Consider the following 20,290-nt stretch of genomic DNA (forward strand, 5'->3'; position numbering starts at 1 on the left):
AAAGTTTTGACATCTTTAAAGTCACTTTAAGGCATAAATTCCTTGAAGTTTTATAAACTCTATATTTTAAACAAAAGTCATTCCTCCTATATTATGAATGTACAATTTCTACCCAATTTCAATCCCTGATAAGACTGAGGCTGTAGGTCCAACTATATGATTTCCCACATTCTTCAGTTCTAAGGTTTCTGTCTAGAATAAATTCCAATGTGAGGAATAAGTTACAGATGTTGATTAAAGACTTTAGGACAATGTTTACATTTGTATTGTTTCTCCTCAGTATGAATTGTGATGTAGGGTAAGGTTTGCATAGTAAGCTTTGTCACATTCTTTCCTTCTGTTGGGCATCAATCCAGTAATAATTATGAGATGTTGTATGAGATAAAAATGAGGATATACACTTAGACATATGCCTCATAATTTGTCAGACCTTACTTTATCATCCTCAATGTAGCTTCAATCATTGAAGCTTAAATCCTTAGATGAAAACTTTATTGCTGCTTCTCTTTACTATGATACCTAAAATGTTGAAAAGATTAGACCTCAGGTTAAAGGCTTTCTCACATTTTCTACAGGTTAAGGCTTTCTTCCACTATAAAAACTCTGATGTTCAGTAAATTTTGAGCTGTGGGTAAAGGGTCCAGCGCACTCTCTACATTTGTAAGGACTCTCTTTAGTACGAAGTCTCTCAGGTACAGTAAGACATAAATAGCTTTTAAAGGTTTTTCTGCACATTTCACATTCATAAGGCTTCTTGCCAGTATCAATTCCATGATGTTCAGTAAGTTCTTATAGCTCATAAAGGACTTACAACACTCCTCACATCCGTAAGTCTTCTCTTAAGTATGAACTCTACTGTATAGTAAGGGAGGAACATTGGTGAAAGGCTGTTATATTCTCTATTTATAAGGCTTCTCTCCAGTGTGAACTCTCTGATGCTTAGAAAAGTCTGAGGACCTGCCAAAGGATTTGCCACATTCTCTATATTTATAATTTTTCTCACCTGTGTGAACTCTCTGATGATTAATAAGGGATGAAGACCAGCAAAATGCTTTGCCACATTCTCTACATTTATAAGGCTTCTCTCCAGTGTGAACTCTCTGATGATAAGTAAGGGATGAGGACTGGCTAAAGACTTTGCCACATTCATTACATTTATAAGGCTTCTCTCCAGTATGAATTATCTGATGGTTAGTAAGTTTGATGAGACCGTGAAGACTTTGCCATATTCTCTACGCATATAAAGCTTCTCTCTGGTGTGAAATCTCTGATGCTTATTAAGGTTTGAGAACCAGCCAAAGGTTTTGCCACATTCTTTACTTGTATAAGGCTTCTCTCCAGTGTGAATTCGATGATGTTCATTAAGCCTTGAGGACCAGCAAAAGGATTTGCCACATTATCTACATTTATAAGGCTTCTCTCCAGTGTGCATTTTCTGATGATAAATAAGGTATGGAGCCAGTCTAAAGGCTTTGCCACATACTCTACATTTATAAGGCTTTACTCCAGTATGTATTCTCTGATGTCTACTAAGGGAGGAGGAACCACTAAAGGCTTTGCCACATTCTCTACATTTATACGGCTTCTCTCCAGTATGAATTCTCTGATGCTTAGTAACATCTGAGGACCATCTAAAGGTTTTGCCACATTCTCTACATTTATAAGGCTTCTCTCCAGTATGAACTCTCTGATGCTTAGTAATATCTGAGGACCATCTAAAGGCTTTGCCACATTCTCTACATTTATAAGGCTTCTCTCCAGTATGAACTCTCTGATGCTTAGTAATATCTGAGGACCATCTAAAGGCTTTGCCACATTCTCTACATTTATATGGCTTCTCTCCAGTGTGGATCATCTGATGAATACAAAGGGTTGAGGGTCGGCTAAACGCTTTGCCACATTCTCTACATTTATACGACTTCTCTCCAGTGTGGATTATCTGATGAATATGAAGGGCTGAGGGTCGGCTAAATGCTTTGCCACATTCTCTACATTTATACGGCTTCTCTCCAGTGTGGATTATCTGATGAATACGAAGGGTTGAGAGTCGGCTAAACGCTTTGCCACATTGTCTACATTTATATGGCTTCTCTCCAGTATGAACTCTCTGATGCTTAGTAAGATCTGAGGACCACCTAAAGGCTTTGCCACATTCTCTACATTTATACGGCTTCTGTCCACTATGAACTCTCTGATGAATACTAAGGGTTGAGTGTCGGCTAAAGGCTTTGTCACATTCTGAACATTTATAAAACTTTTCTCCCATGTGATCTCCATAATGTTGACTATGTACTGAGGACTGACTAAAGCCTTTTCCATTTTCCCTGAGTTTGTAAGATTTCGCAATAGTATGAATTCTTCCCTCATGTACAACAAGAGATGAATGACATTTAAAGGCTTTGCCACATGCTGTACATTTGTAAGACTTCAGTCCAGTATGAATTTTCTGCTTTAGCGTGCAACCTGAATGCCACTTATATGTTTTTCCAGAATCTTTACATTTATTAGGTTTTTCTCCACTATGGATTTTTTTCACTTCATTTGTGTTGAGTATTTGACTGGAGTTTATACCACAATGATTCCATTTGTAAGACTCCTCTCCAATATGAATATTCTCTTGTTCAGTGTAATTTGTAAACTGCTGAAAAGACTGGACACAGTGACTTCCTTTGTGTGTCTTCTCCACAATAAGAATAACCTCACATTTTTTGTCACAGACCCTTCCACTTTCATAATGGTCCTCTGCACGTTTGAATCTCTGATGATTAAGGTATGACTCATTCCACTGATAACTTCTGTCTCCATTATGTGTACTCTGGTAGTAATGGGAGATAGAAAGGCCTTTAATGGCAGTTATAATTTCATTAAACATGTACACTTATTCGATAATAACCATTTTGTGATACTCATTAAACCAAGATGGTTGTATAACAAAAGCTCTCCTAATTTATTTAAATTATAGACAAAATCTGCCCTGATTTGGCTCAGTGGATAGAGCATCGGCCTGTGGACTGAAGGGTCCCAGGTTCGATTCCGGTCAAGGGCATGTACCTTGATTGTGGGCACATCCCCAGTAGCGGGTGTGCAGGAGGCAGCTGATGGATGTTTCTCTCTCATCGATGTTTCTAACTCTCTATCCCTCTCCCTTCCTCTCTGTAAAAAATCAATAAAAAATATTAAAAAAAATAAAGTTATAGACAAAATTAAATTCAAACAATAATTGAGGAAGAATAATAAATCTTTGTTTAAAAGACTGGCAGTCCTAACCAGTTGCCTCAGTGGGTAGAGTGTCGTACTGCAGACTGAAGGGTCCCAGGTTCGATTCTGGTCAAGAGCATGTACCTTGGTTGCGGGCACATTACCAGTACTGGGTGTGCAGGAGGCAGCTGATCAATGTTTCTCTCTCATCGATGTTTCTAACTCTCTATCCTTCTCCCTTCCTCTTTAAAAAAAACCCAATAAAATATATTAACAAACAAACAAACAAAAAAAAACATTACAAAATTGCCCAGCCAGCATAGTTCAATTGTTCAGTCTCAAAGTTTGAACCAGAAGGTCGGTTCCATTCCTTACCAGGGAACCAGTCCCGGCCTTGAAATCACTCGGAATGCTCACTTGGAATTCTCCAGTGTGAGAATGCAGGAGGCAGCCAGTCAATGATTCTCTCTTATCACTAATATTTGCCTCTCTCTCTTCATCTCCCTGCCTCTCTGAATTTAAAAATATATATTTTTGAATAAAAAAATAAAAGCACTAGCTGGTTAAGCTCAGTGGATAGAGCTTTGGCAAGCAGATGGAAGGGACCAGGGTTTGATTCCAGTCAAGGGCACAGGCTCAGGTTGCGGACTCCATCCTCAGTGGGGGGCATGTAGGAGGCATCCAATCAATGATTCCCTCTCATCACTGATGTTTCCATCTCTCTCCCTTCTTCTCTGAATTCCATAAAAATATGTAACAATATAAAAGTGATAATGATTGCCCAATTGAGCCCATTTCAATTTCATAGGTATATTGTAAATCTCTACATTTTAGAAATGATTGTATGAAAGTTTACTCCCACCCTACATTTTACAAAATTCAAATGATTATGTGAATTCCTACTTTACCCAGATTTCCTTTCGAAGAATGCATAATATTAAAAGTTGTTTTCAACTTTCACATACAGAAACACACTGATCTGCCAATGTAACTGACTTTAAAATGGGAAATTTCTCAAATGCATAATACACTTGACCTGTATAGGTAACAACAATTTTATTATGATAACTGTTCCAGATTAGTTCTGTTTATACTAAAACCTCTCTTCTCATCACATTCTTCCTCAAATACCGAAACTTTCATTAAGTGTAGATCATCAAAACGACACCTTTTATATCTTACCAATATCATTTCAGAGAATAATTCTTGTATTCCGGTATTTGGCATAAATGCCTGGTCATATTCAGATGACATAGCTGAAAGGAAACAAATTTTCAGTTTTCACAATCAGGTGAGTGCACTTTGAAGTTACCATCAACTATACACCAAATGACATTTTTGAGTACTCCAAGAGCTAGTGAAGAATTCAACAAAAGCTCTAGGTAGGTAAAGTGAGGAAAACTCACATCAAAGAGGGACAAACAGTTGCTTACATTTGCCGATCATATCTGCTCAAACCCCCTGGCACACAATGACAATATTATGAAAACACTCCCAATTCCCAGTTTCTTCGCTGGAGAGAGAGAGAGAGGAGGGAAGTGCGTTTTCAATGATCTCCCTGTTTTGAAGCATCTTGAGTAACAAGTGTCTCTTGTGCATGATACAGAGTGTGAACAGAATGGAGGTACACGGTGAGTGCCTTGTAGTGGCTGCTAGAAAGACACAATGAGAAACTGTTCGAGCACCACAAAGACTCTGATACTGAAGCTTTATATCAAGAATGAAAGATACGGCAGGTCTGAGAAAGAAAGACAACATTTTAACTGGGAAATTAAACAGACAACCGAACCAAGAATACAGATCCTAAAAACAGCGTTGACTGAAAGTAGAATTTGTTCCACAGATGGTTATTAGTTTCCTCCTATAGAAATCATGTTCAAAAGCCTGCTATTTTCTAATTCAGGAACCAACAAAAGATATCAAGTCATGAAAAAAACAGAAAAAGTGTACCATCAGGAAAACAAATTAAATATAATCAAACTGGCACTACATTAATGGAAATATATTAATTATCTCAAAAACAATGGAAAATCTTAAAGCCAAATAGAAGAAAATGAAAAGAAATCTACACAAAATCACCAAAATATTATGTAACCAAAATAAAAATATACTGAGAAAGTACTTTATAAATACCACACCGAAAGTGGAAATTGTAATACATAATACCTGAATTAAAAAATACAGTAGAATCATGAATGAAAGACATGATCAACTCAAAACATCAAAGAATTTGCCTGGCAGTGATGGCTCAGTGGTTGGGCTTCAACCTATGAACTAGGAGGTCACGGTCTGGTTCCACATCAGGGCACAGGCCTGAGTTGAAGGCTCGATCCCCGATCATACAGGAAGCAGCCGATCGATGATTCTCTCTTCACTGATGTTTCTATCTCTCTCTCCCTCTCCTTTCCTCTCTGAAATCAATAAAGATACATTAAAAAAATAGTAATTAAATAATCAAAGAATTTGTACAGAAATCATTAAAATTATAATTCATTAACATTTTAATTTAGAGAAGCCAACAAACATGTATAGTGTGAAGAGAATTTAAGGAACTCCAAAGATACTAACAAATCGACCACCAAGGGGACCCTATAGAGACAAAACAGTGAAAAAGAGTAGGTAGCTAATATAAAAAATTAAGATCCTGACAATTCGAGAAAGTGACATACAAATGCAAGCAGCTCACTGAAATCTAAGTAGAATGAATATAAACATGAGAACAGATAAAATAAACAATGAAAATATCAGGAGTCCCAGAGTACTATGTGAAAACATAAAAATATAATTCCTCTTGAAAAACGCAGCTCCTCTAGGATCATTTAGGGGGTTTCTACGCAGAAAAATATTGCGGGGAAAAAGGGCATGAAATAAAACATGGAACTAAAAAATGAACAAAAACCATCCAACAAAAATATTGACAGAACAGATGATAAACAATGGAGAGGAAAAAATTTTTCCAGCTCTAAAACATTCTCGTTGTTAGACCATCTCATTATTAGACCTGCCCTATAACAAATCCATAAGAAATATAATTCTGGAGATAATTTAAAAATTCTACACAACAATAACATATGAACATATAAAGATGCCTTATATATGGAAAATATACAGAAATATAAAAATTTGTGGTGTTCTATTAAAGAAACACATATCACTTTGATTTCTGTTGTATAACTTTGGAAAATAAAAGGAATCGTCCAACCTGAATGGCTCAGTAGTTAAGCGTCTATCTATTAGCCACGAGGTCACAGGTTAATTCCTAGTCAGGACACATGCCTATATTGTCCCGATGGGGTCTGCAGGAGGTGGTCAATCAGTGATTCTTTCTCATCATGGATGTTTCTAACTCTCTCCCCATCTCCTTCTTCTATAAAATAACATAAGAAATGTATTTTTAAAAAAAAGAATAAAATCTTACATCTCTTCTGTAAGACAAACAACATTAAAATATGATTTCAGGTACATTGTTATTACCGTAAGATATTTTAAGTAGCCGAAGCCGGTTTGGCTCAGTGGATAGAGCGTTGCCCTGCAGACTGAAGGGTCCCAGGTTCGAATCCCGCCAGGGGCATGTACCTTGGTTGCGGGCATATCCCCAGTGGGGGATGTGCAGGAGGCAGCTGATCGATGTTTCTCTCTCATCGATGTTTCTAGCTCTCTGTCCCTCTCCCTTCCTCTCTGTTAAAAAATCAATAAAATATATTTTTTAAAAAAGATATTCTAAGTAGATCCATGGTGACAACGAAAAATAGAAAATAAATAAAATGATTTCTGCTAAGATGTGACAGAATTCTGTATTGTAAATCACAGACTCCACATTTCTAAAAATATATATACATATGTATATAGAGATATAGAGATGTGTATATATATATGTATAATTCATTTCTGAAAGCATGGTATTTAAACCAATCAATGAAATTAGCTGTGTCTCTGTACAGGAACAGAAATTAATATAGAACAACAAAGTAAATATATATTTACATGATTAACAGCATAATGGAAAATAAAATATTAACAGCTTATTCCCTGAGAAGGTGCATGACTTGTACGCTGTAAAGTATACAATACTACTGACTGCCCTCTGCAGTATGTCTCAGTGATTGAGCATGGGCCCCTTCCCCAAATGGTGGCAGGTTTGATTTCAACCCCATTTGGGTCATGTGAGGAAGCCAAATAATGTGTCTCTCACACAATATTTTATTCTCCATCTCTGTTTCTACCCCTCTCTACTTACCACTCTCGTTAAAAATCAATGAAAAAAAAGCAATTGTGTGAGGATTAAGAAAAGAAAATATATACACACACACACATTGATGGCTGTAATCAAAGAGCAAATCAATAAGTTGGAAAACACATTCCGTGACCCTACTCTGAAATGCTAAAAAGTATCAGCTGTCATTAGTACCCAAAGTGACCTAAACATTCAAAGCAATCCCTATCAAAATACAAGCTGCAAAATGGGAAGAAATGTCTGCAAAGCATATCATCTGATAAGTACTTAATATCTATAATAGAAACCTTCTGCAAATCAACATGAAAAAAGAAGTAACACAATTTTTTAAATGTCCAAAGCTATACAGTTAACTAATCTGTAAGATAGAAGGCAAGAATACACAAGAGGTAAAGACAGATTCTTCACCAAGTAGTTCGAGAAAAATGGAACAAATTCATGCAAAAATAGTAAAACTAGACCCGTTCATAGGCCATGAACCAAAATGAACAAAGCATGGATAAAGAACTAAAATAGGAGATCTGACACCATGAAAACACAGGAAGAAAGCAGAGTCAATGAACCTTGCCTGCCATCACTCTTAAAAATACTGGTTTGGACTGAAACCGGTTTGGCTCAGTGGATAGAGCGTCGGCCTGCGGACGGAAAGGTCCCAGGTTCGATTCTGGTCAAGGGCATGTACCTGGGTTGCAGGCACATCCCCAGTAGGAGATGTCCAGGAGGCAGCTGATTGATGTTTCTCTCGTCGATGTTTCTAACTCTCTCTCTCCCTTCCTCTCTGTAAAAACTCAATAAAATATATTTTTTTAAAAAATACTGGTTTGGATGTATCCTCCTAGCCATAACAAAGAAGCTAAAAAAATGAAGAAATGAGACTACAGAAGAATAAGTTTGGCATACCAAAGAAACCAACAATTAACAACAACAACAAAAGCCCAGCAATATTACATTCTCAAAAGCTAAAGATTCAAAATATATAAGGAACTCACACAACTTAACAGCAAAAAGACAATATGATTGAAAAATGGGCAGAGGACCTGAATATACATTTCCCAAGCTGGACATAAAGATGGGCAATGGACATATTAAATGATGTGCAACTCATTCATCATCAGAGAAATGCAAATGGACACCACCATGAAATACTAACAAACACCTAACAGGATGCCAACGACATGTATTACCAATGAAGTGGAGAAATGAGAACACTTATACACTGTCAGCAAAATTATAAAAACACTGGTGCAGCCACTAACAAAACACAATGGAGGGTTTTCCAGTATTTACAAACAAGTACCAGGTAACACAATGATTCCATACCTGGTGATTTACACAGAGAACACGAATTCACAAAGTTATACCCACCCATATGGACAGGGCACACACAAAAAAATCAATGCCCAGCTGAAGTTCGTATGTCTCTCTCACTCTCCCATCCTCCCTGAAATCAACTAAATCTTAAAAAATCAAAAATAAAAGAAAATGGAGTGTGAATTTTGATAGAGGCTTTCCCATTTCAATCTAGTTTGTCCTCTGGCCAGGAGACATGGTAGAATGTTAGAATATTCCAGAAAATAATTTTCTAAAATATTATTTTTTTTTTTTATTTTCCACTGCCATTATTTTATTTTTTATTAAATCTTTATTGTTCAGATTACATTTGTTCCTCTTTTTTTTCCCCCCACAACTCCCCTCCTCCCAGTTCCCGCCCCACCCTCCGCCCTCACTCCCCACCCACTGTCCTCATCCATAGGTGCACAATTTTGTCCAGTCTCTTCCCGCATCTCCCATTCCCCTTTCCCCTCCAAGAATAGTCAGTCCATTCCCTTTCTATGTCCTTGATTCATTATAATCACCAGTTCATTCTGTACATCAGATTATTTATTCACTTGATTCTTAGATTCACTTGTTGATAGATGCATGTTTGTTGTTCATAATTTGTATCTTTACCTTTTTCTTCATCCTCTTCTTAAAGGATACCTTTCAGCATTTCGTATAATACTGGTTTAGTGGTGATGAACTCCTTTAGCTTTTCCTTATCTGTGAAGCTCTTTATCTGACCTTCAATTCTGAATGATAGCTTTGCTGGATAGTCATCTTGGTTGTAGGTTCTTGGTATTCATCACTTTGAATATTTCTTGCCATTTCCTTCTGGCCTGCAAAGTTTCTGTTGAGAAATCAGCTGACAGTCGTATGGGTATTCCCTTGTAGGTAACTGTCTTTCTCTTGCTGCTTTTAAGATTCTCTCTTTGTCTTTTGCTCTTGGCATTTTAATTATGATGTGTCTTGGTGTGGTCCTCTTTGGATTCCTTTTGTTTGGGGTTCTCTGCGCTTCTTGGACCTGTAAGTCCATTTCTTTCACCAGGTGGGGGAAGTTTTCTGCCATTATTTCTTCAAATAGGTTTTTAATATCTTGCTGTCTCTCATTTTCTGGCACCCCTATAATTCTGATATTTGTACACTTGAAGCTGTCCCAGAGGCTCCTTTTACTATCTTCGTATTTTCGGATTCTTTTTTCATTTTGCTTTTTTGGTTGGGTGTTTTTTGCTTCTTCGCATTTCAAAAATTTGACTTGATTCTTGCGCTCCTCTGGTCTGCTATTGGGTGTCTGTATAATATTCTCTATTTCAGTCAGTGTATGCTTAATTTCTAGTTGGTTCTTTATCATAACATCGAGGGTCTCATTAGTTTTCGTGACGCTCTCATCAAGTTTATTGGCAGCTTCTAGCACATTATTGCAAGCTCTCAAAATTGCGTTTTTTAGCTCTATATCCTCCATTTCTGTCATGTTTTTTTGTCTCCGCATTTTTTCTGCTTTCTTGGTGCACACCCTTGTGGTCTTTGTGCGCAGTCTTGTTCTAGTTGAGCCTTGATTGTTGTAGTTAATACTAGAGAGATTTGACCACCAGGCCGACTGGCAGTGAGAATCAGCTGTGTCTGCCCTGAAAACTTCTGTCCTCTGGAGTGGTGCTAATCTAGCCTTTGCCTGAAGCTATCCGGCAAATGGCTCTGCGCAGGGATTGGGTGGTGTGGGATCAACAGGGGGGGCGGAGGGAGCGCTTATGGCTGCTCTCAGTCCCGTTCCCAGAGGCTCTGCTTCTCAGAGCCCCAGCAACTGCTGCAAATCTCAGAGAGAAAGCTGCCCTCACGTTCCAACTGATGCCACACAATCCTGCTTCTTCCGTTTGAGTCTGAGTCCCTAGAGACTTGCCCGGATCTGGAGCTCAGAGCCTGAGACTCCCTCCTGATTGAAAACGACAACGGCGCCCTCAGCCACCAGCCCGCTTTGCGCGCGCACCTCGGTACCTTTGTATTTTCCACACTGCGCCTCCTCTGAGCCTCGGTATGCTGTTTTCTTTCCTTCTAGTTGAAAAGTCTCTCCTCAGCCAGCCTTCCTGTGGTTCTGGGTGATGTCCGTTCTGTCTTTTAGTTGTATTTTTGAAGTGGTTGCTTGTGGCAGTAATCTCTGGTGTTTACCTATGCCGCCATCTTCCAGTTGTTGTCAAATATTATTTTCTGATAGTACCTTAATTACAGTAGACAACATGTAAAGTGTGCAAACTCTGAGTTCCTAATTCATATATATCACAAAATTTTCTACATCCAAGGTCCCCCAATGTGTTCCCTTTTTAAAAATCATATTTTTTTTTATTGCTTTCAGAGGAGAAGGGAGAGGAAGAGAGAGATAGAAACATCAATGATGAGAGAGCCATTGACAGGATGTCTCCTGCATGCCCTCTACTGGGGAGTGAACCAACAAACCGGGCATTGGCCTTGAACAGAATCAAACCTGGGACCGTAAAGTCTGTAGGCCGGTGATCTACGCAATAAGCCAAACAGCTAGTGCCCAATTTCTTCCTTGAGCTCAAGAATCTAGCACAGAAAGCAGAAGACGTTAAAATAACAAAGGAAACAAAACCCTGAAGATGGAGTAGGAACTCAGGAAGGAAGTCATTCTTACCCACAAACATCAGGTTGCTGTAGTTCTGCAACATCACATCCAGGTACAATTTCCGCTGAGCTGGATCCAGGAAATCCCACTCCTCCTGAGAGAAATCTATGGCCACATCCTTGAAGGTCAATGGTCCCTGAAAGATAAGACAGTTACCAAGAAGTCACCAGAAGAGTTCACAATGTCACTCAAAATGAAAACAGTGCTAGAAGAGGTTTGGATCGAGGGGGGGCAAGGGGGGAAGGGGGGAGAAGGGAGGAGGGAGAGGGGAGAGGGAGATCAATGTGAAAGAGACACATTCTTGAGCTCAAAGCAAACTAACAAGAGGGACATTTCCAGAAGTGAAGTGATGGTCTTTGCACAACTTTCATTAAATCACTATTACACCCTTGTTCCTGAGAAAGGGAGATTATTAACTCTATAGTGAGGGGAGCACCTCTTCCAAGTGACTATCAGGTGGACTGAACGATGGGTATCAGCTGACTGAGGCATATGGAAGTTCAGGTCACCACTGCTGTGACATTCCTGGCAAAAATATCTCAGTAAAGAAAGAACTATGTGGAAATGATCACATATAAACATTGACAATGCAAGTGTCAATCCACGTGTTCCTCTCATGTTCTGTAAGCTAACAGAATATTTACCTAGCAACTCTTTCATACGAATCTAGTGAGCAAGTCTCTTATTTTCTCTTCTTTCAGCAATTTCTGAGCTATTCTTAGCATTCAAATGTGCATTTTCTTACCCCTGATCAAAACCTTATGCTGCAGCCACTTGAACCTAAAACCTACATTTCCCTTCTTCAAGACATAAGAGCCTCTGACCTCATCCCAGTAGGAATGTTGGGAATAGGCAGGTTTCCACATGGCTGCCATCCCAGGTGGATCTGTCACAAAAGGAGTGTTCTGAGTAGTTCAAAGTCATTAATTAAAGGTGGGAATGCTCTGTGACCTTGGGGAGGCTGCATAAAATGAAGGCAGAGAAGGCTCTGGAACAAAGTAGAGAAATAAAGCCTGGCCAGTGTGGCTCAGAGGGAGAGTGTTGACCTATGAACCAGGAGGGCTGGTTTCCGTTCCTGGTCAGGACACACTCCAGGTTTCAAACTCAATCCCCACTGGGGGCGGGGGGGGGGGCGCGGGCGCAGGAGGCAGCTGATCAATGATTCTCTCTGCTCAATGATGTTCCTATCTTTCCTTCTCCTTTCCATTCTGAAATCAATATAACATATTTTTAGAAACAGAGGGAAATATCAAAACTGCAGACACTGATTATCATAAGAAAAAAGGAAAGAAATAAGGAAAGGAAAACAACCTGCAAAGGCAAGAACATCAGAAGTAGAGAAATATGGAGGAAAGGAAGAAGCCCTAGAGAGATGAAGGGGAGCTGAGAGGAAGAGGGGTTCTGGTGAACAGAAATGGGGGTAACAAAGGGAGAGGTGCTTCAGATAGAGACAGGTTCAGAAAGGAAGAATTGGGGGGAGCGAGTGCAGGGATATAAAGGGGGGTTTAGGGATGACAGAGCAGAGGGAGAAGCAGCACCGAGACTCAGCCAGTTGTGGGTAACAGGACAGACTATAACACAGCAACAGAGGAGACACAGGGGTGGGAAGAGAAAGAGAAACATACCAACAGATGTTCAAGAAAAAGCAAACACAGCCTCTGACATAGGACACATCTTTTACCTGAGAAGCAGCCATTTGTTTCCGGGTTGTGATAGGGGTCTGGGATGTTTCCTCAGGTGAAAATATGTTGAGGAGTCACAGAACGTGCCTTCAAAGGCGTTGACCCAGGCCCTTAATCAGCTCCCCTCACACTCAGTCAGAAGGACCTGGAAACGAGGAAAAGGACACCCCTCCTGTCCTTTGTCAGAGGAGAGTGTCAGGAACAATGAGCTCCTACATAGAGACCACATTGTGACCTGTCTTTTTCCATCTTCATGTATCTGTCCTTCCAAAGACTTCCACAAACTCCTACAGCAATGAGAGCATGTACTGCTCGGCTCCATGCTCAAACTCAACACAACACCCCTTCCCTCCCCTGAAAAAGCCTGCACCGGGGGCCATGACATACCATCTTTAACTAGTTCCCTCCTAGGGCCTGGGAAGCGCCCCCAGAGCTGTTTTCAGTAGCGCTGGGTACCAGATATCAGACCCAGCACCCCTGAGGCCTCTAGGTAGTGGGAGGGGATGAAGCAGGAAGTTGTACACCTGCAGGTTTCCCAGGCAGATTTCCTTCCTCTTGTCCCAGGAAATTACAGAGAATAGATCTTCATGCTAAAGCCTCTGGGGAAAGTTAGCTACTGAAATTTGCTCATCAAATGACTTCAGCTCAGGAATAGATGGGCTAAGAGGGAACCAAGTTCCAGTTCAATCCAGTCCATCCTTTAATAGTTCAAAGAATGGACAAGAGGGACTTAGGGGAACAGCTTCCTTGTGGCTCACAAACACTAATTGTACAAATCACATGAAGGTAAGGAAAGAGGTGCTGAACACTGGACCAACTCACAGAACTAGCTTCTGACTGTTGAGATCATCGATATTGTGCTCTATCAGGTTTCACTCAACGGAGAGAGTGTCTGCCTTCAGAGTGAAGGGTCTCAGGTTCACTTCCAGTAAAGAGCACATGCATGGGTTTCAGGCTCAATCCCCAGTAGGGGGCGTGCAGGAGGCAGGTAATCAGTGATTCTCATCATTGATGTTTCAATCTGCCTCTCCCTTCCTCTCTCTTAAATCTATAAAAATGTATTTAAAAAAAGATCACTGATGTCCTTACCAAGGACACACTGAGATCTCCTCATATTACTAAGTGCCAATGGATGTCTCAAGTATGATAGAAAGTAAAAAGGATACAGGGCTCAGAATCAGAACTACACACAATAGATTTAAAACCAAAAACAATTAGGGTTGTTTCTTTTTAATGTAAGTATTTCTAGGTTTAAAGCTTAAAAAGGCGGAGACCACCTTATATTAAGAAAAATATTATAAGAGGTGATTGTGAGATGTCACAAATGCTGATTTGAAAAGTTAATGACCATGTACATGAATTAAATGTCAGAGGTAGAAAAAGCAAAATCATGGATCACAAAAAAAGATTGATGCTTCTAATATTCCTTGATAAAGCATCATGTGGGGGCAGACTTAGTCATTCCTTGTCCCAGGTCACCTCTTTCTGACCATCACAGGAAATGACAAGAGACCCATCAGGAACATATCAGTCTCTCCCTCTGTGTGAATACAGGTTGCAAATGGAAGCAAATAATTATACAATTTGCAAGCCTTCTGAACTGGAGATTTGTAATTCTCATTCAAATCTGTTTAAACAATATAGTGTTAAATTAAGCATATAGAGCCACAAGCCAATGTATCAAACTTAACCATCCACGACCCCATGTGCTCACCCCTCACCAAGATCAGGGTTCCCCTCCTCCCACTACATGTATTTCTGTCTGTGGATCTGTCTCTGTCTCCTGCTCCCTTTCCCTCCACTGTGGTCCTTTCCTGTGTCCCCCTCTCTCCTGCTCTTTCTCCCCTTTTCTCTCTATAACTGTCCCTACACCTGGACCATGAAACTCCTGAAACCTCCTTCCCTTCAGGGGCTCTTTCTCTTGGTCTCTGAGGCTCCATCTCCACACACGTCTGCGTCTTCCCCTCCCCACGCCCGCGGCCCCTCTGCTGCCTGTTCCCGTCTGTCCCGCTCCCACAGCTGCTGACTCAGGGCTGCTCCCGCTGCTCCCTCATCCCTGGGCCCCCCTCTCTGTCCCTGCACTCGCTCCCCAACTCTTCTCTGAACCAATGTCTCTGTCTCAAGTGCCTCCTCCTGTGCGGCCCCCACTTCTGCTCCCCAGGACCCGCTCCCTCTCAGCCCCCCTTCCTCTCTCTGGGCTCCCCCTCCTCGCTGTGTCTCCACTTCCTTCCTCCTCAGGCCACTTTCCCGAGTGACCCCCTCACTCCTATCGTCGCCGTCCAGTCCCCCCCACACCCCTATGGGCCCCTCTCTGTGGACCCCTCGCTGCCCTGTCTCCCGCCCACGTGTCTGTCTCTCACTCCCTCTCCTGACCCCCCAGCCTGGGCCCCGCCCCCCGCAGTCACCGCGCCCACAAAGCCCCTCCCTGCGGGCAGGTCACCTCTTCAGGGGACACCGCCTCCTCCCCCCTGAGCTCCCCATGGACACTGTGCTCCCCGGGCAGGCAGACCCCTTATTAAATGGGGGTGGGCCTAGGAGGGGGGTGCAGACCCCCAGGCCGGGAGCCATCCGGGCTCTTTGGGCGGAAGCGCCGGGCGGGGGGAGGGGCGCAAAGAGCGGGAACCCCCTGACCCAGACTCTCAGCCCCGCGGGGAGGACCGGCGGCCCCGGGAACGGTTTTCAGCGGGAAAACCGCGCGGCAGGCGGTGGCCACAGCCACAGGCGGAGAGACCCCGGGCCGGGGCCGCCGTTTCCTCCCAAAGGCACGTGGCGCCCGCACCGCGCAGCCTCCCGGGACGCGGACTCACCGCTGAGAGAGGCTCCGGGGCGGGGACCCCAACACGGACTTCAGCGCCGGCAGCGCCCTCAGCCTTCCCTGCGGGGAGGGGGACGGGGAGCGTCAGCTTTAAAGACAAACACCCTCCTCAGGGGAACCGCCACCCTCCCCTCCACAGCCGCTTCCGCGTCTGCAAGGAACTGCGCATGCGCCTCCCTGCGGGGTGGGCGGGGCCAGAGCCTGAGCTGAGCGGCTCCGCGATGGGGGCGGGGCCGAGCCCGGCGGCCAGGCCTGTGCAGGGACAGAGGGAGGGAGGGCGGGGCAGGAGCGAGGGGGCAGCCCGGGGTCCCCGCACCTCCTCCCACAGGGACGGCCCTTCCTGGGGGAGTTTCCCACGTCATTGTCAGGGTTTTGGCTGGTGACGCGGCTGCGAAAGGATTCACAAGGGAGAGTAGAGACAGGAGCAGAGGGAGGGCGTTTATTTTACTTCTTTAAAGGGAGGAAAGGGCCAGGTGCCCGCTGATGGTACAAGGCACCCCAGGTAGAGGGGCTGTTCCTTTATTAGGGTGCTAGCGAGTAACTGGCAGCTGTGGCAAAAGCATAAAGAGGGGAGCAGGAACCTGGAATTCACACAGAAGTTTCCCAGCTCCCAGAGGCTGTGCTTAGAGCTACTGGCTGGTCTGCCCTTCAGCTCCAGGTGTCCCAGGGCGGGGTCTTTCCCAGGATCTTCACAAGCCGGGAGCACATTCTATAGTGAAGTTACAGGGAACTCAAAAGGCGGGCAGATTGGGTTTGAAACCATAAAGCTTTTGACTGCGATTTGCTTGGATGCTTAAACCCTAAGTGAGGGTAGGGCAGCCTGTTCTCTCATCCCCTCCCTGTCTCCCCAACTGAAGGGAAAGGTAGCTTGAGTTAGGGAAGCAGGTTGATGGGGTGGCAGAGACATATCCAGATATCCATTCATGGTTAGGCACCTGATGAAATAAGGTCCTATTCAACAGTGTGGTTAACAGATTTTAATTCAAGTATTTTTCAAGGGATAAACATTTTTAGTTGGAAGTTGTGGTCTTTGAAATTTTTGTGTCCTGTGATATTAATATAGATCACTAAAGGCTTTGCCACATTCTCTACATTTGTAAGGCCTCTCTCCAGTATGAACTCTCTGATGATAGCCAAGGGATGACGAGTCCCCAAAGGCTTTGTCACGTTCTCTACATTCATAAGGGTTCTCTCCAGTGTGAATTCTTTGATGAATTCTAAGTCTTGAGGGACACCTAAAGGCTTTGTCACATTCTGTACATTTATAAGGCTTCTCTCCAGTATGAACTGTTTGATATTGTTTGTTTTGGGAACTCAATGAATGCTTTGCCACATTGTGTGCAAATTAATTAATTAAAAAATTAATTAAATTAAGACATGGATACAAGCAAATGGATTTCGGAGTGCTGCATTTGCATCGTTCAGGGCCAGTGGGGTATATTTCTCAGATAGAAATGCAATGAAGGGTTGGAGTTTACGGAATTCTTCTTAAGTTGAAGCAAACCACAGCAAAATGAACTTCTGCAAAGACACAGATTCTGATCCAGGTTCTGAGATGGGGCCTGTGTTTCCACATGTGTCACAAGCTCACTTTTTACTTGCGATGCCAATGTTTCCAAATCATGGGCCATACTTCTGCATACACAGAAAAAGAAAACACAGTAAATAATTCATAGAGAACTTTAAACTAAAAGGTTTTGTTAATGGAATTCAGTTCTCATGGAATAGGACAGATAAGAACCACAATCCCAGTTGGAAATTTACTATGAGTAATCTTAGAAAAAGATTATTCTGCCTGCTCCAACTGGTGTGGCCCCATGGTTTAGGGCAGAGCCATTCACCAAGATGTCACTGCTTTGATATCCAATCAGAAAACACAACAAAATTGCAAGCTCGATCCCCAGTGTGGGGTGTGCAGGAGGCATACGTTCAATGATTCTCTCTCATCATTGATGTTTCTTTCTCTACCTCTCCCTTCCTTTCTGAAATCCATACAAATATACTTGAAAAAAAGAAAAAAATACTTGAAATAATGTTAACAATTTAGGCACAGAGACACACATACTATAAATATGAAATCAAGAAGGTTAGGTGATTCCGTAAATATCATGAATGTATTTATGTATGATCCCCTTTTTGTTTTTGAAGCCCAATAAGGACAGAAACAGAAGGATACAAAACAAGTTAAGACCTAATGTTTCCTTTGTGTGGTTGTAAATCCTCACCTCCGGATATTTTTTCCATTGAGTTTTACAGAGTGGGAGGCAGGGAGGTAGAAGCACAAGAGGGAAAAGGTGAGAGAGAGAGAGAGAGAGAGAGAGACACAGACAGACACATCAATGTGAAAGAGACAGAGACACATGTACCCAGGACCTACTTGCCCTAAACCAGGAATCAAACCCTCCACCACTGATCCACACCAGCCTGAGGGAACGAATTTTTCCTACTCGTATATTTCTTTCAAAATTTTTATGTATCATTAGTGGAAAGTTATGTTGTAGAAATTTAGTGAAACTGAACATACAGTAATAATATCATTATTGGAAACTTTCTAGAAAATAAAAAAATTGATCATATAGGGTATGTTTCTCATGTGAATACAGAACAGTGATGGCGAACCTTTTGAGCTCGGTGTGTCAGCATTTTGAAAAACCCTAAGCTAACTCTGGTGCCGTGTCACATATAGAAATTTTTTAATATTTGCAACCATAGTAAAACAAAGATTTATATTTTTGATATTTATTTTATATGTTTAAATGCCATTTAACAAAGAAAAATCAGCCAAAAAAATTAGTTTGCGTGACACCTCTGACACGCGTGTCATAGGTTTGCCATCACTGGTATAGAATATAATGAAAAGTTAAAGATTCAAAGTCTGATTGTTCAAAGATCCCATGAAAAAGCCAATGATCTGTAGGAAATAAAAGTAAGTCCTTTATTTCCCAAAGCAAACACAAACCAAGAAGAAGCACATTTCCAGATGTGAAGTGATGGTCTTTGCACCAGGTTCTATTTTTTTTATTTTATTTAATAAAGGTTTATTTTTCAAAATGTACAGCTGGTGAGATCTGTTGTTCATGCATCTTCACCAGCAGCCGGGGCATCCCCACCTTTGGTGTTTCTGGTGCATGTCACTTGAGCTCTGTGCTTTGAGAGTAGTTTAATAAGTCCTTTATTAAGGAGCTCCTGAAGGGCTGCCTTGGCCAAGGAGCCAAAAATCTTCAGCCTCTCGGAGACCACAGCTGGGGTTATGAACTTGTAATTGGGAACCTCCTTACAGAGCTTGTCGTATGTGGCTTTGTCAAACAAGACGAGGTTATTGATCTTGCCCCAAACTTTGCCTTTGGACCACGTCTCCTTTTTGGCCTTGCCCCCTGACTTGTTCACAGGGTCCTTGTCTTTCTTGGCCTACTTTCCAGCATCTTTCTTCTTCTTGTCGTCCTTCGGCGGCATCTCGGGACTCGGAGAGCAGGGATGTACTGCTGCCTCGCCAAGATGTCGGCCCGAGAGCTGCACCACTTTCATTAAACCCCTACTACACCCTTGTTCCTGAGAAAGGGAGACTATTAACTCTACAGTGAAAGGAGCATCTCTGCCACGTGATCATCAGGTGGACTGAGACAATGGGTATCAGGTGACTGAGGCACACGGAAAGTCAGGTCACCACTGCTGTGACATTACTGCCAAAAATACCTCAATAAAGAAATCATTATGTGGAAAAGATCACAAATAAACATTAATTCTTGCAAGTGTCAACCCACAGGTACCTCTCATGTTCTGTAAGTTAACAGTATAATTAAGTACCAAAACTTTCGCCCTAACTTAGTGAGCAAGTCTCTTCTATTTACTATTTACTCTTCATTAAGAACTTGCTGAGCTATTCTGAGGAGTCAAATGTGCATTTTCTTACTCCTGATCATGAGCTGATGCTGCAGCCACTTGAACCTAAAACCTACCTTTCCCTTCTTCAAGACACAAGAGGCTCTGATCCCATCCCAAAAGGGATTAGATATGGATGCCTTCCCAGGTGGATCTGTCATAAAAGGGATGTTTTGAGTAGTTGAGAGTCATTAATTAAAGGTGGGAATGCTTCCTGACCTTGTGGAGGCTGCATAAAATGAAGACAGAGAAGGCTCTGTGAAAAAGGAGAGAAATATAGCCGAGCCAATGAGGCTCAGGAATAGAGCATTGACCTCCCAACCAGGGGGGCAGGGTTCCATTCCTAGTCAGGCCACACTCCAGGTTTCAGAATTGATCCCCAGTGAGGAGTGTGGAAGAGGCAGCTGATCAATGATTCTCTCTGCTCATTGATGTATCTATCTCTCTGTCCCTCTCCTTGCCATTCTGAAATCAACAAAAATATATATTTAAAAAGTGAAGGAAATATAGAAACTGCTGACACTATTGGT

General features: G+C 42.0%; 1 protein-coding gene and 1 pseudogene across 1 annotated transcript; both read right to left on the reverse strand.

The window, feature by feature from the left end:
• Positions 1 to 89: 89 nt before the first annotated feature.
• LOC138999874 (zinc finger protein 420-like) lies at positions 90 to 13,136 on the reverse strand. The gene is given in 5 exon segments (XM_070402087.1): positions 90 to 1,201; positions 1,204 to 2,271; positions 5,549 to 5,581; positions 11,352 to 11,520; positions 13,066 to 13,136. Coding segments are annotated over 5 exon segments (1,587 nt in total). The 5' UTR covers positions 13,081 to 13,136; the 3' UTR covers positions 90 to 899.
• A 5,820-nt stretch (positions 13,137 to 18,956) lies between these two features.
• Positions 18,957 to 19,334, reverse strand: LOC138999877 (small ribosomal subunit protein eS25 pseudogene; annotated as a pseudogene).
• Between the last annotated feature and the right edge of the window lie 956 nt (positions 19,335 to 20,290).

This window comes from Myotis yumanensis, unplaced genomic scaffold (genome assembly GCF_028538775.1).
Source record: "Myotis yumanensis isolate MYYU_CA2020_CCGP unplaced genomic scaffold, mMyoYum1.0.hap1 SCAF_23, whole genome shotgun sequence".
In the NCBI taxonomy this organism is placed as follows: domain Eukaryota; kingdom Metazoa; phylum Chordata; class Mammalia; order Chiroptera; family Vespertilionidae; genus Myotis; species Myotis yumanensis.